The sequence below is a fragment of the Aulonocara stuartgranti genome (assembly GCF_965226115.1).
Source record: "Aulonocara stuartgranti genome assembly, chromosome: 15".
Taxonomy (NCBI): domain Eukaryota; kingdom Metazoa; phylum Chordata; class Actinopteri; order Cichliformes; family Cichlidae; genus Aulonocara; species Aulonocara stuartgranti.
Genome location: NC_138951.1, coordinates 41,912,905 through 41,936,399, shown reverse-complemented (window position 1 = coordinate 41,936,399; position 23,495 = coordinate 41,912,905). Strand labels below are relative to the sequence as shown.

At 43.9% G+C, this 23,495-nt stretch overlaps 1 protein-coding gene across 19 annotated transcripts in view; it reads left to right on the top strand.

Moving 5' to 3' along the window:
* Nucleotides 1-23,495, top strand: part of szt2 (SZT2 subunit of KICSTOR complex) — a 112,949-nt gene that overhangs the window by 31,013 nt on the left and 58,441 nt on the right. For all 19 annotated transcript variants that reach the window (XM_082506006.1, XM_082506005.1, XM_082506002.1 and 16 more), the window contains 9 exons: nucleotides 708-843; nucleotides 1,095-1,215; nucleotides 1,385-1,537; nucleotides 2,108-2,210; nucleotides 3,683-3,797; nucleotides 5,502-5,589; nucleotides 19,531-19,649; nucleotides 19,873-20,037; nucleotides 21,801-21,885. In XM_082506006.1, coding sequence (XP_082362132.1) covers nucleotides 708-843; nucleotides 1,095-1,215; nucleotides 1,385-1,537; nucleotides 2,108-2,210; nucleotides 3,683-3,797; nucleotides 5,502-5,589; nucleotides 19,531-19,649; nucleotides 19,873-20,037; nucleotides 21,801-21,885 — 1,085 coding nt within the window. The remainder of the gene's footprint in view (nucleotides 1-707; nucleotides 844-1,094; nucleotides 1,216-1,384; nucleotides 1,538-2,107; nucleotides 2,211-3,682; nucleotides 3,798-5,501; nucleotides 5,590-19,530; nucleotides 19,650-19,872; nucleotides 20,038-21,800; nucleotides 21,886-23,495) is intronic.

The window sequence follows — 23,495 nt, the reverse complement described above, 5'->3', positions numbered from 1 at the left end:
CTGAGAAGCGGAGATATTAAACTCATGTAATATTTTTCATGTATGGTTTATAAACATGAACTCTGTGAATAGCTTTGCTCTGACTTTCTGTGACTTCTTCCAGACTAAGTCCAGACTGGTAACCAGTTATTCTTAATTGAAACACTTACTACATACCTTATTATTGCATGTTGTTACTGTAACTTCTAGTATGTGCTTCGTGACCATGAAAGGATTTGATCCATGAAACATCACAGTGCTAAAAGATTTACTTCCAGTTATTTGAAGTTCTTATTATTTAACAGTACAGTCTGTTTGTAGGTCATGTTGTCAGGTGTAATGGTATTTCTGGATGGCTCCCAGTTATCAGCTCTGTAGCTCTTGTAACCCTTGTGGCTCTTCCGGTTTCTGTCATATCAAAGTCGAGTTTGGATCAGAAGTTAGTGATGGCGGTCTCGGTCGATGCATGTACGCTTGGAAAAACAGTCGACTGATATATACTACGGTGTCAAACTCGCCATTAATGGGAGGTCGCCAGATGTTATCTTTATGAGGGAAAGTCTATCAAATACAAATGTTGTTTTCCTTTGACTCTTTCTTATTTTTCATTTTTCTTTTAGTCAAACGTTTTTCCTTTCTGACACTAGAGGCACTAAAAACAAGTCTGAGCTTCCTTTCATAACTTTGATCACGGCTGTTCATCCTTTGGGTGTGTTGTGTCGTTACAGATGCTTCAGTGAGGGAAAAGAGGTCGGCACCGAGGAGCTGGAGAAGAAGGAGGAAGAGCAGGAGTTGCCTGAATGCTTACAGCTGCATCAAATGGTGGTCAGGAAGATCGGAGAAATGTGCAGAGTTGTGAATCAGGTAGTTACTGCAGCACCCCAAGCTGCGTCTCTTTCATTGTTTGTAGCAGCATAATGTCCTCGTAAGTGGACATCAGGCCCTTGTAGAGCAAAATTGAGTATTTTAGTCTAAATAACCCAAAATGTGACGTCCACATATGTGGACGCAGGTCCTAGGAGGTTAATTGCTGGATCATTTTCAGACATTTAAGAGGATTGAAACTTGCATTTTCAGTCTACTGCTCGGTGTTTGCACACTCTGTGCTTTTGTAGCGTATGCTGCTCCAGGACCTGCACGACAGCCATCTGTGTAACAAGCTGCTGGTGGCTGAGAGTGAGGAAGACATCTGGAAGAGTGAGCCTCACTGCAGGCAGAGGCTCAACACCGCTGATGGTGAGTGAGAACAAGCTGCAGGTAGTTTTACAGTGTTTTATATTAACGCTGGGATTCCTCACAAAGGGTTTCAGAGCCTATAAGACATTTGCAGTCTTCTGTCATGTTGCACTCTGCAGTTAGTCCTCTGCAAATAAAGTTGTAAATATTGGTATTTCTCTAACCACAGACTACAGCACAGAGGAGAGCTACCAGGCCAGAGATTATCTGGCTGCTACCATGCAGTTTATCCCAGGGCACTTTGCCTGCGATGTGGTTTGGCGCACAATCATCCACATTCACCCCCGCCTCAAGATGGGACCCAACATGGGAGTGGCCAGAGGTGAGAGGAACGTCCGGGTGCTCGGCTTTAAACGCGTGCAGTCATTTCAGTTCAGTGTATGATAAATCTCTTCTTACTCCGAGGAGTCGCTGTGTAGGATTTAAATGGCTCCAAAGCAAAAAAAGTAATTTGTAATTCTGTTATTAAATGTGCACCCGTAGCTATGAATCCATGCGTTTTAATTAGCTTTAACTGGGAACATGTGGACTCTTTTTCATGGCTCACTGCCATATTTTCGCTCAGGTTATGATCCAACTTTTTCAATTCCAGTATGATACTGAGGGCTGGACTAATCTTTGATACAGAGAGCTGAAGAAATAAGTGCTTGTGACTGAGCAGTGACTCGAGTCACAGCAGCGACTGCTGTAATGTCCTGTTGGACGCTGGTTGTTGCAGTGGGCTGCAGTTGGGACTGTGGTTGTACTGAGTGTGTACTTGATGTGCAGTTCTCATATTTACATCAGTTATGTGCTTATTAGAATCTTTCTCTGTTTCAATCCAGCGAAGATGATGTTCCTAAATCAGTGGATTTGTTCTGTAAACGTGGATGTTTCTGTCTTCCTGTCGCAGCGATCCAGGCCCTGCGCTCTGTGTTGAATGCCTTCTGCGTGGTCAACAGGAAGAACATGTTTGTCTACCAGGAGCGTTCCACTAAATCAGTCTTCTACCTCAGGTTTGACTCTCTGTTACTTCTTTTCTTCTCCAGTGGGTCCAGTTTTGTCCCCAAAGTATTTTTCAGCATTTCGCCCCCGATGCTTAAAGAAAGCTCCCAGTATAAACTTCCCAGTATAAGTTCCCAGTATAAACTTTCCTCTATATTGCGAGAGCTTTGTGAAGATTGTTGTGACACGGCTCTCCTTGACTTTTTTCCATCTCGTTTGCTGGAAGCAAAAATCCACCCACAGATGTTCTTACAACAACAGTGTGGTGGAGGAGAAATCCGACTTCCTGGTAATTGAACTGCTGTCAAACAGGACATCGCAAGGAAACAATTTTGTGATGTTTGTGCCAGATGGAGGAGCTTCCAAATCGCAGTGTTCACTCTGAGGCTGGAGCCAGCGTTTCCTCTCATGCTTGCTGACGCAGTTCCCCGTTCACTTCACAGTGAAACACAGTCAGTTAACTTACTGTGTTGTGTTTAACTAAAGATTTGCTGGAGTTGAACACAACACTTTGTGTGCGTGTTTGTTTGATTCATAAGGTGGAGTCCACGGCATTGAAATGTGGGTTTTTGATGTATTTGGAAAAGAAAATATTTTATTTGCATAAGAACCGTCGTCAAATGTTATAAATCGGCCTGACAGGCATGCAGTCATTGTTCTTTACAAACCAGCAGTGTGTCATCCCAACATTAGCATCGAATCTTTTCTATTTAGTTTCTTTGTTTATTTAAGTCGCACATCCTCAGCAATCGCTCTCCTTAGAACGCACCTGCGGCAGACGGTCTTTGGTTTGAAGGGTTTGTCACTGGAGAAATAGCTGAGACGGTCACGATGGTTCCATTTCAGTTGTTATTCAGGACGTCTCTGGATGTGGTGCAGAGGGAAAGCACGAAGCATGTGCTGCTGCTGCACACAGGTGATCAGCTGATGATCGTATCAGCTGTTTCATTGTGTGTTGTTCTGCAGGAAAAGCCTAAAATCCCTTGTTTGAGAATAAAACAGGAAACAAACAACAGAATACGGAGTTTCATGTAAATCAGTCTGTGTGTGAATGTGTGTATTTATATAGATTATTGAGGTGATGTAGTGACGATAAAAACAGCGGCGAGACGTATGTAATGTTACACCTCAGCAGCATCTTTGCTCCGACATGAATTTGTGATGAGGATTCAAGCGTACGTATTGATTGGAGCGTGAGTGATTAGAGCAGTTTATCTACACTCAGAGTGGCAGCACATCGACGTTTCTCTGCACAGGCAAAGCAGAAAGTAAGTATTGTAATTTACCTCTAATGTGTTTCAGATATGCAGCATTTCTTTAACATCACTGAGTGAGTTTCAGATAGAATAGCCTGAGAAGCAGCAACAAATTGTGTGACATTTGTCGTAATGGTGCGGGCAGAGATGGTTCTCTCTTCTTAAATACATGATTATTACCAGCTCATCCAGAAAAACATCAACTTACCTCCTCGTGCTCTTTCCAGACTCTGTGAAACGTCACTAACAGGGAAGTACTCCGACATGGACGGGAACCTCCACGTGCCTCGCTGCATCGGGCTCGCCAGGAGTCAAGAGCCTTCGATGTCCGAGGACTCTGTAGTAAGTGACCAAGTCTGTTCACCACTGACTGCAACCAGTAACAGACCATTTCACTGTGAGATGTGGGGACTGTGTGATGATGTAAGCCAGGATAGGCAAAGTTAGATGCAGGTTCCACACAAACGTCTACATTCTGAAACATTTAGAGTTTTTGTGTATATAAAACTCAAAGATGACGATAAGGTTTTTGTTCAGAGTCTTAGTCGGTTTGAGAGGTGCAGGCATGGGTGGAGAGTGGGCAGACAGGTAAGTATCAAGAGAGGCAAGGATCCAGAAATGAGGCTGACAGTTTGCTGGCGGCCACACGGGGGGAAATTTACTGAACAAGGAAAATCTCCGATAATTGACTGGGAGCATAATTTGAGCCTAAATTGCTTTGACGACTGTAACGTTCTGGCAGAGACGGTGTATGAGCTGGTCCTTAAATACTGCAGGGTGATGAGGTGGTAAAGCACAGGTGTGCCAAACCTGCCCACAGGCATGAACCTGAGCTGCAGAAGGAGAGAGGCAGAGTATGTGCCAGGCAGGGAAGGCTGGGACGGATCAAACGTATGAGACTGTTCAGCTTGATTTGAATCCCATTTTTCACAGTTTATCTGCAGCACTATTCCTTTAATCTTATCAACGTGTCATTTTATCATGTGTTTCTGTTGGTTGGTGGACTTATGTTAAAACAGCAATTATGCCATTAAGATGATCTCGCTGGAATTTGTTCTCTCTGAGGGCCACAGGCTTAGTTTCCCAGACATGGATTAAGTCTACTCTCGGACTAAGATCTGCTCTTAGAGTAAAAGTTTCACTTGTCAGACCACTAAAGCTGGACCATAGGTGCATCTACTGAAAATCTCGGATGAGTTTGAATCTCAGTGGTCAGGGTTCGAGCTTCATCAAAATGCAGTTGAGAAGAAGGTGAGATAGGCTTTTGAAATTGATACCATAGTTGTATCTACTGGGAGGCTGAAGGGTAGCACTGGTGGAGACCAGTATCTTCCTTTAATTTCCCACTCTTCTGTGAAATGCTTCAAGGACTTCCTCCCGATAATAAACCACAGTGTGCACATGAAGGTTTGCTGCTTAATTGGATTAATAAAACAGGGATTTTAAGTCTTCTGGAAGTTTCCTGTAGTCAAAGGTCAGAGAATTCAGGCAAGTTTTAGTTCAGTGACTGTAATTCCAGGTCCGGTGGTTCTGTGCACCTTATCTGATGTTCTGAAAGGGAGATTATACCCGAGCCTGTCAGTCACTGGGTGCAGTCGATAAGGCAGGAAAGCAAGACGTTTTCAGCTGCGTTCCCTCAGATTCACTCACGGAACGGCTGATGGACAGTTTTGGAAAGCACTTACATTAAGCAGCAGAAGTAAATCTCATCTTCCTCTCAGCATATTTCCAGAGGATCCTGTGCCCATGGAACGGGCAGAAAGGACAACGTGAAGCGAAGTATGAAGGACTGAATATTTGTCAGCACAAGCAGAGAGAGCAAACAGATGTCTATCATAATATGAACATGCACACTGTTTACCAGATTAAGCACGGGGGAGGGTTTTGGTACATTGGCAGGAGGCATGAGCACATTTGATGCCAAGTCCATGTACATATACCTCCCACAGAGATGCTCTGTCACACACAAATTAAAGGATACCGGTGTAATCTGCATTGAGGTTTGAAATCAGAGTACTGTTGCCAAATCTTTGATGTGTCTTTCAGGGCTCCAGGTCTTCTTTGGAGGGCTCTCGGCCAGTTGGACAAGTAGATAAGCACATCCTGCTGCTGGTGCATGGAGTGGGAAGTGCAGGTGAGAACTGGGAAACATCAGGGCTTGAGAATCATTTCCAAGTTGTAATAGTGCGTTCCAAATGAAGTCAGAATTATTTTCCCAGGCGGAAACGCCCTCTCAGCTCAGAAAGTTGGAGCAGCTCCACCAACACGAGTTAATAAAGTAAAAAGGCGGCAATGAACGTAAACATCAGTAAAACTGTGAAACTTTTAATCTGTACAGTTCTTCACATCACAGGCTCTATCCACTAATGTGCTGTTTTATAGTAAGGAAAAGTATTGTGCTGTATTGATCGTAATGTACAAATTGCTCTACCTCGCTAGCAAGCCAAACAAATTCTGTTTTTCTTTGATTTTCTGATTTGGCCACGATAATGAAGCCAATTTGGGAGTGATGTCACTATGAGTAGCTGAGATTTTCATATTTTCCAGGTGAGAAATAAAAGCGCTCATGTGCTAGATTGGACTAAAATGATCAGATGTCCACCGGACAGAGAATATGCTCGATGCAAATCTAAAGTAGTTTTCACCGAAGGTTTTTAATGCATAAAAAAAGCAGAAATCATCCATGTGATGGAGAATGCATATGGTTCAAAGGCTGCCTGCAGTAGTAATAGTGTCCTTTGCTGCAGCCTTTGTGGTTCATTGTCAAACATTTCATTTCAATATTTGTGAAGAAGCAAGCCCAGCACAATATCACCTCCTGTAGAATAATGTCATTAAAAGGCAGCAGCTTAATCTGCTCATCTTCATGTTTGTCTTAAAGACTAAAGCACTGAAACACAATCACCTCCTGATGGTGAACACAACTCCTGCACTGGTTTTAGTGGGACAATATTTAAATAACCATTACTTAAAGTATGAGGGGAAAAGCAAACCACAGAATCAAAGCAGCTGATGTCAAAGCCAATTCAGCTTTTACACCAATTAAATTACAAATTGGTGACTTAAAGCCTGACCTGCAGATCGCTGCTTCTCACACTATAGACACAGATGCTGCATCCAGACTCGTGAAATGGTAAACGGACGGTATTTCTATTTTCTCTTTTCTATACTTTTCGTCTTTGCTGAGAACTGAAAGCACTTCCTTACAACAAGACACACACACACAAACACTCGGTGCTTTATTTTGTCCACTTTAGGTGCTTTTTACCTGATGCGTGCACACACCCATCACACTCTGATGGTTGCATCAGGAGCAATTTGGGGTTTAGTATCTTGCCAAAAGGCCCAAAGGACTCTTTGTCATGTGGGTTCAGCTCGAACCTCCTCATCTTTAAGCAGAACGTAAGGATGCATTTGTAATGGTATTTCTAAATATATATATTTTATGCAACTATGTTGTAAACATAAGATAACATAAGGGTACACCACATACCCTGTGTCATAAACAATGTTCCCTCTAATGTTTCACGTGTCTGAGCGAACACACAAACTCCCTGAGCCGACACTTGGACCACTGTGAGCAACAGCAGACGTGAGCACTGTGGTCACGCCAGCATCCAAGTTACATGGTTATTAAAATAATCAAATTACAGCGTTTATGTTAGACTACTTTTAATTAACTGCTTCAGCCCACTTACAATGAAATTTAAAGAAGATCTTGTTGATGACCTGTGCAGCATGTTAACACTATTGGAAGGAAAAATAACTTTAACTTTTTATATATTTATAAAGCTCTGACTTGTATTGTGAGTCTGTGGTCTGGGAGAGAGTCTGTAACTCTGTCTGTAAAATACAGTTAATAATGACCAATGTTGGGCAATTAATTATATAGTTACTTCTTCAAAAAAGTAACTGAGTTATGCAAACAAGTGTTTTTGCAGCTGTTTACCTAAAAATGCAGCCAAGGCTTTTTTAAACAAACATTTCAAACTATTTACAGAACAATCAGCTGTTCTGCATCAAATCTGATGCCACACAAATTATTTGTGCCGCTCCAAAAATAATTTGTGTCCACTATGAGATGAAGGAGAACAACAGCCTGATACCTGCAGGCCTGACAGCAGCAGATGTATCACTGCTGTAACACCTGTAACACTCAGCAGGCGCCTCATTGTTCTGACACACAACAACACTACTGACTACACACTGACTACACACTGACTACACACTGACTACACTCTCACTACACACTGACTACACACTCACTACACACTGACTACACACTGACTACACCCTCACTACACTCTCACTACACACTGACTACACTCTCACTACACACTGACTACACACTAACTACACACTCACTACACTCTCACTACACACTCACTACACTCTGACTACACACTCACTACACACTGACTACACACTCACTACACACTGACTACACACTGACTACACCCTCACTACACTCTCACTACACACTGACTACACGCTGACTACACACTGACTACACACTGACTACACTCTCACTACACACTGACTACACACTGACTACACTCTTACTACACACTGACTACACACTGACTACACACTCACTACACACTGACTACACACTGACTACACACTGACTACACACTGACTACACTCTCACTACACTCTCACTACACACTGACTACACACTGACTACACACTGACTACACACTAACTACACACTGACTACACTCTCACTACACACTGACTACACTCTCACTACACACTGACTACACACTGACTACACACTGACTACACTCTCACTACACACTGACTACACTCTCACTACACACTCACTACACACTGACTACACACTGACTACACTCTCACTACACACTGACTACACTCTCACTACACACTCACTACACACTCACTACACACTCACTACACACTCACTACACACTGACTACACACTGACTATACACTGACTACACTCTCACTACACACTGACTACACACTGACTATACACTGACTACACTCTCACTACACACTGACTACACACTGACTACACTCTCACTACACACTGACTACACACTGACTATACACTGACTACACTCTCACTACACACTGACTACACACTGACTACACTCTCACTACACACTGACTACACACTGACTACACACTGACTACACTCTCACTACACACTCACTACACACTGACTACACACTCACTACACACTCACTACACACTGACTACACTCTCACTACACACTCACTACACACTGACTACACACTCACTACACACTCACTACACACTGACTACACACTGACTATACACTGACTACACTCTCACTACACACTGACTACACACTGACTACACTCTCACTACACACTGACTATACACTGACTACACTCTCACTACACACTGACTACACACTGACTACACACTGACTACACTCTCACTACACACTGACTACACACTGACTACACACTGACTACACTCTCACTACACACTCACTACACACTGACTACACACTGACTACACTCTTACTACACACTGACTACACACTGACTACACACTACACACTGACTACACTCTCACTACACACTGACTACACACTGACTACACTCTTACTACACACTGACTACACACTGACTACACACTACACACTACACACTGACTACACTCTCACTACACTCTCACTACACTCTCACTACACACTGACTACACACTGACTACACACTACACACTACACACTGACTACACTCTCACTACACTCTCACTACACACTGACTACACACTGACTACACTCTTACTACACACTGACTACACACTGACTACACACTACACACTGACTACACACTGACTACACACTGACTACACACTGACTACACACTCACTACACACTGACTACACACTGACTACACACTAACTACACACTGACTACACTCTCACTACACACTGACTACACACTGACTACACTCTCACTACACACTGACTACACACTAACTACACACTGACTACACTCTCACTACACACTGACTACACACTGACTACACTCTCACTACACACTGACTACACACTAACTACACACTGACTACACTCTCACTACACACTGACTACACACTGACTACACTCTCACTACACACTGACTACACTCTCACTACACACTGACTACACACTAACTACACACTGACTACACACTGACTACACTCTCACTACACACTGACTACACACTGACTACACACTGACTACACTCTCACTACACACTGACTACACACTGACTACACACTCACTACACTCTCACTACACACTCACTACACTCTCACTACACTCTCACTACACACTGACTACACTCTCACTACACACTGACTACACACTAACTACACACTGACTACACACTGACTACACTCTCACTACACACTGACTACACTCTCACTACACACTGACTACACACTGACTACACACTGACTACACTCTCACTACACACTGACTACACTCTCACTACACACTGACTACACACTGACTACACACTGACTACACTCTCACTACACACTCACTACACACTGACTACACTCTCACTACACACTGACTACACACTAACTACACACTGACTACACACTGACTACACTCTCACTACACACTGACTACACTCTCACTACACACTGACTACACACTGACTACACTCTCACTACACACTGACTACACACTGACTACACACTGACTACACTCTCACTACACACTGACTACACACTGACTACACACTGACTACACTCTCACTACACACTGACTACACACTGACTACACACTGACTACACTCTCACTACACACTGACTACACACTGACTACACTCTCACTACACACTGACTACACACTGACTACACACTGACTACACTCTCACTACACACTGACTACACTCTCACTACACACTCACTACACACTAACTACACACTGACTACACTCTCACTACACACTGACTACACTCTCACTACACACTGACTACACACTGACTACACACTGACTACACTCTCACTACACTCTCACTACACACTGACTACACACTGACTACACTCTCACTACACACTGACTACACACTGACTACACACTAACTACACACTGACTACACACTGACTACACTCTCACTACACACTGACTACACACTGACTACACACTAACTACACACTGACTACACACTGACTACACACTAACTACACACTGACTACACACTGACTACACACTAACTACACACTGACTACACACTGACTACACTCTCACTACACACTGACTACACACTGACTACACTCTCACTACACACTGACTACACTCTCACTACACACTCACTACACACTGACTACACACTGACTACACTCTCACTACACACTGACTACACACTAACTACACACTGACTACACTCTCACTACACACTGACTACACTCTCACTACACACTCACTACACACTGACTACACACTGACTACACACTCACTACACACTGACTACACACTGACTACACTCTCACTACACACTGACTACACACTGACTATACACTGACTACACTCTCACTACACACTGACTACACACTGACTACACTCTCACTACACACTGACTACACACTGACTACACACTGACTACACTCTCACTACACACTGACTACACACTGACTACACTCTCACTACACACTGACTACACACTGACTACACTCTCACTACACACTGACTACACACTGACTACACTTTTACTACACACTGACTACACACTGACTACACACTACACACTGACTACACTCTCACTACACACTGACTACACTCTCACTACACACTGACTACACACTGACTACACACTACACACTGACTACACTCTCACTACACACTGACTACACACTGACTACACACTGACTACACTCTCACTACACTCTCACTACACACTGACTACACACTGACTACACTCTCACTACACACTCACTACACACTGACTACACTCTCACTACACACTCACTACACACTGACTACACACTGACTACACTCTCACTACACACTGACTACACTCTCACTACACACTGACTACACACTGACTACACTCTCACTACACACTGACTACACACTGACTACACTCTTACTACACACTGACTACACACTGACTACACACTACACACTGACTACACTCTCACTACACACTGACTACACACTGACTACACTCTTACTACACACTGACTACACACTGACTACACACTGACTACACACTGACTACACACTACACACTACACACTGACTACACTCTCACTACACTCTCACTACACACTGACTACACTCTTACTACACACTGACTACACACTGACTACACACTGACTACACACTACACACTACACACTGACTACACTCTCACTACACTCTCACTACACACTGACTACACTCTTACTACACACTGACTACACACTGACTACACTCTCACTACACACTGACTACACACTGACTACACTCTCACTACACACTGACTACACACTGACTACACACTGACTACACTCTCACTACACACTGACTACACTCTCACTACACACTCACTACACACTGACTACACACTGACTACACTCTCACTACACACTGACTACACACTAACTACACACTGACTACACTCTCACTACACACTGACTACACTCTCACTACACACTCACTACACACTCACTACACACTGACTACACACTGACTACACACTCACTACACACTGACTACACACTGACTACACTCTCACTACACACTGACTACACACTGACTATACACTGACTACACTCTCACTACACACTGACTACACACTGACTACACTCTCACTACACACTGACTACACACTGACTACACACTGACTACACTCTCACTACACACTGACTACACACTGACTACACTCTTACTACACACTGACTACACACTGACTACACTCTCACTACACTCTCACTACACTCTCACTACACACTGACTACACTCTTACTACACACTGACTACACACTGACTACACACTGACTACACACTACACACTGACTACACACTGACTACACTCTCACTACACACTCACTACACACTGACTACACACTGACTACACACTAACTACACTCTCACTACACACTGACTACACTCTCACTACACACTGACTACACACTGACTACACACTGACTACACTCTCACTACACACTGACTACACTCTCACTACACACTGACTACACACTGACTACACTCTCACTACACACTGACTACACTCTCACTACACTCTCACTACACACTGACTACACTCTCACTACACACTAACTACACACTGACTACACTCTCACTACACACTGACTACACACTAACTACACACTGACTACACTCTCACTACACACTAACTACACACTGACTACACACTAACTACACACTGACTACACTCTCACTACACACTGACTACACTCTCACTACACACTGACTACACACTGACTACACACTGACTACACTCTCACTACACACTGACTACACACTGACTACACACTGACTACACACTGACTACACTCTCACTACACACTGACTACACACTGACTACACTCTCACTACACACTGACTACACTCTCACTACACTCTCACTACACACTGACTACACACTAACTACACACTGACTACACTCTCACTACACACTGACTACACACTGACTACACTCTCACTACACACTGACTACACACTAACTACACACTGACTACACTCTCACTACACACTGACTACACACTAACTACACACTGACTACACTCTCACTACACACTGACTACACTCTCACTACACACTGACTACACACTAACTACACACTGACTACACTCTCACTACACACTGACTACACACTGACTACACTCTCACTACACACTGACTACACACTGACTACACACTGACTACACTCTCACTACACTCTCACTACACTCTGACTACACACTAACTACACACTGACTACACTCTCACTACACACTGACTACACACTGACTACACTCTCACTACACACTAACTACACACTGACTACACACTGACTACACTCTCACTACACTCTCACTACACACTGACTACACACTGACTACACACTGACTACACTCTCACTACACACTGACTACACACTGACTACACTCTCACTACACACTGACTACACACTAACTACACACTGACTACACACTGACTACACACTCACTACACACTGACTACACACTGACTACACACTACACACTACACACTGACTACACTCTCACTACACACTGACTACACACTGACTACACACTACACACTGACTACACTCTCACTACACACTCACTACACACTGACTACACACTAACTACACACTGACTACACTCTCACTACACACTGACTACACTCTCACTACACACTGACTACACTCTCACTACACACTGACTACACACTGACTACACACTGACTACACTCTCACTACACACTGACTACACACTGACTACACTCTCACTACACACTGACTACACTCTCACTACACACTGACTACACACTGACTACACACTCACTACACTCTCACTACACACTGACTACACACTGACTACACTCTCACTACACACTGACTACACACTAACTACACACTGACTACACTCTCACTACACACTGACTACACACTGACTACACTCTCACTACACACTGACTACACACTGACTACACTCTCACTACACACTGACTACACTCTCACTACACACTGACTACACACTCACTACACACTGACTACACACTGACTACACTCTCACTACACACTGACTACACTCTCACTACACACTGACTACACACTGACTACACTCTCACTACACACTGACTACACTCTCACTACACACTGACTACACACTGACTACACTCTCACTACACACTGACTACACACTGACTACACTCTCACTACACACTGACTACACACTGACTACACTCTCACTACACACTGACTACACACTGACTACACACTGACTACACTCTCACTACACACTGACTACACACTGACTACACACTCACTACACTCTCACTACACACTGACTACACACTGACTACACACTGACTACACACTGACTACACTCTCACTACACTCTCACTACACACTGACTACACACTGACTACACTCTCACTACACACTGACTACACTCTCACTACACACTGACTACACACTGACTACACACTGACTACACACTCACTACACACTGACTACACACTGACTACACTCTCACTACACACTGACTACACACTGACTACACACTGACTACACACTGACTACACTCTCACTACACACTGACTACACACTGACTACACTCTCACTACACACTGACTACACACTCACTACACTCTCACTACACTCTCACTACACACTGACTACACACTGACTACACTCTCACTACACACTGACTACACACTAACTACACACTGACTACACTCTCACTACACACTGACTACACACTGACTACACTCTCACTACACACTGACTACACACTGACTACACTCTCACTACACACTGACTACACTCTCACTACACACTGACTACACACTCACTACACTCTCACTACACTCTCACTACACACTGACTACACACTGACTACACTCTCACTACACACTGACTACACTCTCACTACACACTGACTACACACTGACTACACTCTCACTACACACTGACTACACTCTCACTACACACTGACTACACACTGACTACACACTGACTACACTCTCACTACACACTGACTACACTCTCACTACACACTGACTACACACTGACTACACACTGACTACACTCTCACTACACACTGACTACACACTGACTACACACTCACTACACTCTCACTACACACTGACTACACACTGACTACACACTGACTACACTCTCACTACACTCTCACTACACACTGACTACACACTGACTACACTCTCACTACACACTGACTACACTCTCACTACACACTGACTACACACTGACTACACACTGACTACACACTGACTACACACTGACTACACACTGACTACACTCTCACTACACACTAACTACACACTGACTACACTCTCACTACACACTGACTACACACTGACTACACACTGACTACACTCTCACTACACACTGACTACACACTAACTACACACTGACTACACTCTCACTACACACTGACTACACACTGACTACACACTGACTACACTCTCACTACACACTGACTACACACTAACTACACACTGACTACACACTGACTACACACTAACTACACACTGACTACACACTGACTACACACTGACTACACTCTCACTACACACTGACTACACACTAACTACACACTGACTACACACTGACTACACACTGACTACACTCTCACTACACACTGACTACACACTGACTACACACTGACTACACTCTCACTACACACTGACTACACACTGACTACACTCTCACTACACACTGACTACACACTAACTACACACTGACTACACTCTCACTACACACTGACTACACACTGACTACACACTGACTACACTCTCACTACACACTGACTACACACTAACTACACACTGACTACACTCTCACTACACACTGACTACACACTGACTACACACTGACTACACTCTCACTACACACTGACTACACACTAACTACACACTGACTACACACTGACTACACACTAACTACACACTGACTACACACTGACTACACACTGACTACACTCTCACTACACACTGACTACACACTAACTACACACTGACTACACTCTCACTACACACTGACTACACACTGACTACACACTGACTACACTCTCACTACACTCTCACTACACACTCACTACACACTGACTACACACTGACTACACAAGATTTGTGCTAAACGTCACAAATCTCTCACATCTCAAACACGCCGTCACTCCTAAAACTTCCCCCTCCCTAAACAACTAAAGGCCATGTTGCCATATCGTTTTTTGATTGGTCCACATGGTAATTTTTGCACCAATAGGAAAGGCTGGGGGTGTTTTTGTCTTTGCTCACAGGCTTTCGAGCGTTTTCCTTATAAAACGCCGTTTTTACCGTTTCTTCCTGCAGTAAATATAAACAACGACAGTATTCAGGAAGAAAAACAAACATTGCAGATATTTTATCATAACTCTGGTTTTACGCGGCCGATCAACACAATTTAAAAACTGCTATAAAGTCCACACTTTGTCCGTCAGTTGTTCGTCTGTCCTGCTCACGTCTCCAATGGTCGTACACGTTGTCATTAACGTGGCTTCACTCCACATCAGCCGGTTTGCTAAAACACCGGCACATAAGGACGCTGTCATAGCCTGTCAGCGACGTTGATTGGCTGCGTATATACGAATGTGAATCGCATCATTGGCTGGACTTTGGGATAAGGTGGCATCGTTCTGATCACATACGGGAGCAGCCAGTCACTGACTCACACTGCAAAACTGAATCGTTAAAGTTTTCATTTTAATTTCAATTCAGGTTAGATTTATTTTTTTTGTTGTTTTTTTTTGTGCGCAATGCAGATTTTCTGTGCGCAGAGACCGAGCCAGCAGTGCACAATTGCGCACGTGCACAGCTTAGTGGGAACATTGGTCATAAATATAACTTGAAAATTCATATTTTTACCCCTCAGTACGGAAGAGGATTAGGGCCACTGGAAAAAAAAAGTGGGCACGTCTTTTTTTTTTTTTTCTCCTTTTCCTGAAGTCAGAATTCTGACTTTAATCTCAGATTATTATTGTTTCCAGTGGCCCTAATCCTCTTCCGTACCTCAGCCATAAAAGGCTGATGGGATATTGTTGTCACCCCACTGTGGGGGGTGGGGATGGGGGGGTGGGGGGGGTCAGCAGCATGAACATCTAAGTTTGTGAATAACTGGGAACGAGGCAACGTAGGAGCTTCAAATTGATGCCATTGGTGTTCAGATCTTAGTGACTTTGAGGGTTCTGCCAATCTTGTGAATGGCATGTCTGCTGGAGGGCAGCTTCTAGTGTTTTGAGTGGTGTAGAGCCCTCAAACTCCGTAGATGTCCATGCATTAGTAAGCTACTGAAAAACATGGTGACTGCATTGATGCATTGTTTCAATTAATGGCAGCAATGCAGCAACAACTTAACCTGCAGCAGTTAGTTAGGTTATCCTGGTGTTAATAACGGGCTTTGACATACATGTGGCAACATTTCCACATATGAACTTTGATTTCTTAAGGATAGTTGGGTCAAATGTTTTTTATAGATGTTCATGTTTCCTGCAGCCTAAGATGTAATGCGCTGTTATCTGTGACCATTGTCAGGCGCAGATTTTGCACAAAGCAGTTCTCAGTTTCTGAGGAGGCTTTTTAGTGCTGCGTAGCATTATGAAGGGCTTTGAGTGCTCAGGTCCATTTACCAGAAAACATAAATGAAGGCTTGTTGCACTGTGTGGCGCCCCTCAGTGCAACAAGCCGGTGGCTGATGCTGCTCCGCTGCACACACAGTGGTGAGGGGTGGAAACCTGCAGACAGTTTTGCTAACACCCTTCACTGCTCCTCTTCTCTCACTGAGTGTGACTTGGGGCGCTGACAGAGAAGGCAGTTGTCACCTACCTTGTTTACACATCTTTTGGGGAACAAGGGTTCTGTAGTCGAGGGGTGTGACTCCCAAATTGGACTCAATTTAGAGAGAAATGTTTTTCAGCCCTGCACACAACACAAACCCAACTACTGTGTGCACCTTAGTTTCATCACACTGAATAATCCCACTGTGTGTGTGCTTTAAACACGTCTTCCTTCAGCTAACTCATGTTAAAAATAGAAAGTCGAGACGTTTGGGTGTGAAGAGTTTCTGCTGCCCGGTGCTGTTCCTCCTGCGGACATGTTGATGGGGCTGTTGCACTGGGAATCTGTCTCAGGCAGACACGCTGGCCTCACTTCATGGTTTCTCAAAGCATAACTCATTAAAATCCTCCTCTGCTTCTTCCACTCATCATAGTCTGAAATGATCTTTATTCTGCAGTATCACTGGATGGCTGTATTAAAGTCTCCTCCATGTGTTTGTGTGATTAGTTTTCTTTTGTCAGCAGAAGAGCTGCTTTATTAAAGCAGACCCAACATTACTCCTTTACATGTTTTTTCTTATATAGAGTGCCACAGTAGTATCATGGTAATAGTTTCCAATATTGAGGTTAACGTATGTTTAAGCTGTGCGCCAGAGATGACCATATTAGGAATGTCCCCTCTCTGTGACATCATACAGAGCCGGAAGTAGAAAAAATGCCTCTGTGTTTAGAGCAACCACAGGGATTGATTGTGGATAACCTGACCTTGCTATTTGAAACCAAGGCCATGTTCAATATCAACATTCACCTTGGAAAGTATAAATATGTCTTTGAGAAACAAAGACGAGGTTCCCTTGAAATGCTCAGCAGAAGCAAACAAGAATAAAAATGTTTCCGTCTGGATTTGAAAATTCGTTTTCGAGACGTTCCTGAAACTATCATGTTTTTTATGCTGCATTATATGTGAAAGCTGCTTCCCCATACTTTGGTTTTGCCCTTGGCACCACAGGCAGTCCACTCCCCATCGATCCAAGGCGTCTCACTCACATCAGCAACGGGCCCATCTTAGCATCTTTAAGCAAAGACTGATATTTTTTCCCCTTGTTTTCGATTTCTTCTTTCTTTTCTCATTTGTTTCTATACAGCAAGATCCAAGCAAGGTGCTGTATCCTTACTTTATACTGGGTTTCTAGGTTCATACAATATTAGTGAGACAACCATCCTGTGGCAGAACCAGTGTCTGCAGCGTGGTGCAGTCATGTGCTTCCATCACAGGATGGTGAACACAAAAACATCGGGCTATAGACGTGACGTTGGCATGTTATTAGAGATCAATATCACATAGCTGGAGACTTTCTAAACATCTCGCACAGCTTGAAAGTTTCTGAACTTCACAAACAAGGACAGTCTTAAACCACTTGGACGGTCCCTTTGTAGGCAGAACCTTTGGATTATTTGACTTTGTCACAGGGGAGCAGTTTGCCTCATGCACTTGATCCTCTGAAGACTTTAATCGCTAACTTTCTGTCCCGTTTCTAATGCACTGGCAGAAGAGGTGAGGGTGACACAGGGCTCTTTTATCACCGTTTGTTCAGGTCCAGAGATCACAGACGAGCTGGTGAAGGTGCTGCGTAAGCGCCTGGATGAAACCACCTTGGACATCATCACTGTCATGCTTGTCAGGAACTGCAAGCTGACGCCAGCTGATGTGGAGGTACATTATGATTTTCACTTTTTAGGGGAACGTTGCTTTTGTGTTTCTGTGTGTGTGGTGTTCTTCTGTAGTTCTGTGTGCAGCGACTTGTACAGTGAAATGAGTAAACTGTGTCCTGCGTCTGGGTTGTATCCACCCTGGGGAATGCAGAAAGCACTCGTTTGCACTCAGACTACTGAAAATTGCTTCAGATAAAAGCCTTCACCAAATGTTGTCTGGTCAGTTCATCCAGCCGTCAGGATCTCCAGCCACTGAGGTGATGACCTTCAGCCTCCCCCAGTACTGTCTGCCCTGGCTGTCCGCTGTGGCTCACTACCTCAAACAGAACCTCCTCATCTTCCTGCACGTGCCCAAGTACACGGACATGAACACAGCACATCACTTCAAGGTACAACCTAACATTTCCCCTCATGCGTTCAGTTTAATATTAGTCTTTAAATCTTTAATAATACCTGGAATCAGCATGGTGTTAGTCAGGTGAGCAGAAAGAAATCTCGTTTGTTTCCAAAGGTTTTCAACCACAGTGACACTCTGTGATAAAACGCCAGCCTGTGGTGGAGAGTAATTACAAAAGACCTTTAATGATGGCTGCCTGTCATTACATTTCTATGTGAGCTGTGACGGTGCACCAGTATGCACAAAAACAGAACACCCTTTAAGTGGAGTTGAGCCTTCATTAAAACGCGAGTCCTCTGACACGTCAAAGTGTCGGCTGTGCAAGTGATCGTCTTTGTAGTTCTGGCTCTTGGCAGTTCTGTCACTTTCAATAACTGTTTACACCCCAAATGAAAGGCTGAGTTCAGGCAACACTGTGACATTGTTACAATAAAGTCTGATGGCGTGAAAAAAGCAGTCGGATCAGAAAGCTTGTTGTTACTTTATCGTTCACTCGGTCTGCTTGTTTGTATCTCTGTTTATTGGTTCTTTAGGCTTATTGAACATTGGGACTTATTACAGTGTTTTCTTTACTAATAATTATAGACTGTGTGTAAAATAGATTATTATGTTAATATTTGGTATCAAGTTACAGATGAATAAACTACTTGAATGCTCTTGTATGGGCCATTAGTCCAGTTACCTCCCACAGCAAACAGTGTTAGTTCTCAGATAATTAAAAGGGACCCCAACACATTGCTGTGGATGTGCAGGTTAAAGACAGTTCACAGGAATTTGGAGGCAACACAGAAAACTTGAAGAAACTGTCAGGAACTAAAGTCAGGTTTGAAATTCTGGAAGTTGCCTGAAAAGCTCTGCAGTTTATCCCTGTGGGCCTCGAGGAGGCTGTGACGTGAACCACAGACATGAAGAATAGAAAGGGACCACCAGACATTCTAGTGAAAGAAACCCGCTTTGATAAAATAAATAAAAGGGTAATGTAAATATGTCCTAGCATGTCTACTAAGATCGTTCTGTTTGAATAGATTAGCCTTTATTTTACTGGTAAATCCCACTGAGATCAAAAATGTATTTCATAAGAGACACGTGTCCAAGGAAGCAGCTAAACAGGCTCACAACACATAAAGATACACGAGCGATAAACAAGTGTCCACTGGTCCACTGCAGCTGCCTCCCAGTAAGAATAAGAAGCAGGCACTGTTACTGGTTACCTGAGCATCTGATCGGTGTAACCCAGCTTCCTGTAGTGTGTACCTGTTCAGGTCTTATCTCCACACTGTGTGTTTAATTTACAGGATTTGTTTTGTTCTTAAGAAAAGAGAAAAGTCAGCAGATTGTGTGGTTACTCATTCAGCAGCTCTCTAATCACTCACCATGAGATCGTTTCTGACAGTTTAACATAATCCAAGAAACTACTGCTGCTTGATTAAACACCTGAGTAAACAGACTTTTTTGTGTCCTCCGAATACTTTGAAAGATTTGTTGACTTGTAAAAAATAGGTCCGTGCTCCCTGCAAACTGAGGAAGGCCTGCCTGCATTGATAGATGACAGGCTGACATGCGAGTGCACTACAAACAGCACTGTTTAAAGTGATCGGGATTAAAAATGAATAAATCCTAGATATGGGAGGCTCTGCACAACTGAGGCAGACACTAAAATCATTTTGACAAGTCTCATTGTGGTGTATGAAATAAATGCTGACTTGTGTGGTTTGAGCTTCCAGGGACTGATTTGCTCTCCTGTTCTGTCTGCAGCACTACTTTCATTTGAGCAGTGACACGGCTGACGGTGATATCTACCTCTACAATAAGCCCGGAGGCCAGGGGACGGGAGGCAAAGGTAATCACATTCTCCCAGCCCAGCACGTCAGTGCCACCAGGCCTCAGTTACTCTGTGTTTGAGGGGAAGGTAATCCTACAAAGACAGTCAACAGCACAGTAACCTCAAACCTGTCACCTGTGAATACCGATAGCCTAACCTTATCCAGGTGGGCTGCACTACTGTGTTCAGGAAAATCCAGCTTTGACACATGACCAGAGCCGGCGGTGTCTCTTATTGAGGCTGTTTGCCACAGCCTGTCTCTCTGATAGTGATGCAGGAGTCTACATGTAGGTTATTGCTGCTGTGGTGCTGGTTGCACCTGCTGGAAACCTGTAAGTACCTGGAGTCTGTATACTTACTGAGCACTGCTGATGTTCATTCCTGGTAGCCAGGACTAAGTCTCAGCACCTGGCAGCCATCTCGGCAACACCAAAAGGATGTCAGGTGATGTGAGACTGAGCGCCTGAACAAAAAAGAGGAGAAGCATAGACTCAGTTTCATTTGTCACAGAGACAAGAAATGTTGCAGCCTTGCCTCAAAATAAGGTTTAAAAACCTTTATTCTCTGATCAGACAACATTATGGCCCCATTAGTGTTCAGACACGTAGCTTCTCCCAGCTGAAAGCTGAACCCAGCTGTGGGCTGATACGTTTCTCAGTTTTTAAGCAGATCTTCAGTGCAGTGCGTCACCTTTGGCATTACGTGACACGTCTCTGTCCTCGTACGGGGTTTGGTGGAACCTGTGACACTAAGGTTAGAGTTGGTTTCGTCCACTGAAGTAAAAAAGGTTTTGTGTCTAACTGAAGGTGCAGGCCACCTTTTCTTCTGATTGGCTGTCCCTCAAAACAAGAAGCTTTGAACTGCAGGTGGGCGTGTACACAGCTTCCTACCTCAGATGCCTGCACGTTGCATGTTTGCACTTGTGGACGCTCAGAGTAGAAAAAGCAGTATGAAACTAAAAAGTGTTGAAAACAATGTGAAGCCTGAGCTTCGGCTCACAGGGTGACCTTTCAGTCCTCTGTCCTCATTATTCGAAACCTTAGGCCTTAAGTGGGCATCCACTGCCGTGACCACATATATGTGAGAGGAAGCAGAAAATGGCCTGTTTAAACACGGATCCATTTTCATAAACTGCTTTACAGCACTGACAAGTTCTCCTTGTTTACTGTGAACAAATAATGACTTGGAAACTTTGCTGTAACCTCAGCTCTTGGCTCCGTTTCCTTTGTTAAGCTGCAGATGTGGAGTCAGTGTGATATCGTCAAATTCGCTGACATTCTCTGTTTTTTGTCCTATTTATAACTCCCACATTAAATTCAGGAGACATTTCCCTGTCCCTGTCTGGCATAACAGAGACCATCACACTCGTCCTCCCTTTGCTGCACACTCTTAATTTCTGTGATGAGAATCAGCACATTTGTTTTCCTGAGGCGGCTCTCTTTTCCCCCTCCTTAACCTGCACCTGAAACTTGTGTTTGTGTGTGTCTGTGTGTGTGTGTGTGTGTGCGTGCACGTGCATTAAGCTGGGAGCCTAACTTGCTCTTTAACCAGCGGTGACCTGCCTGTTGCAGGAAAGCTTCTCAGCTGTCCTGCTCGTTATGTGGATTGTTGTGAGCGGCACAAACCTT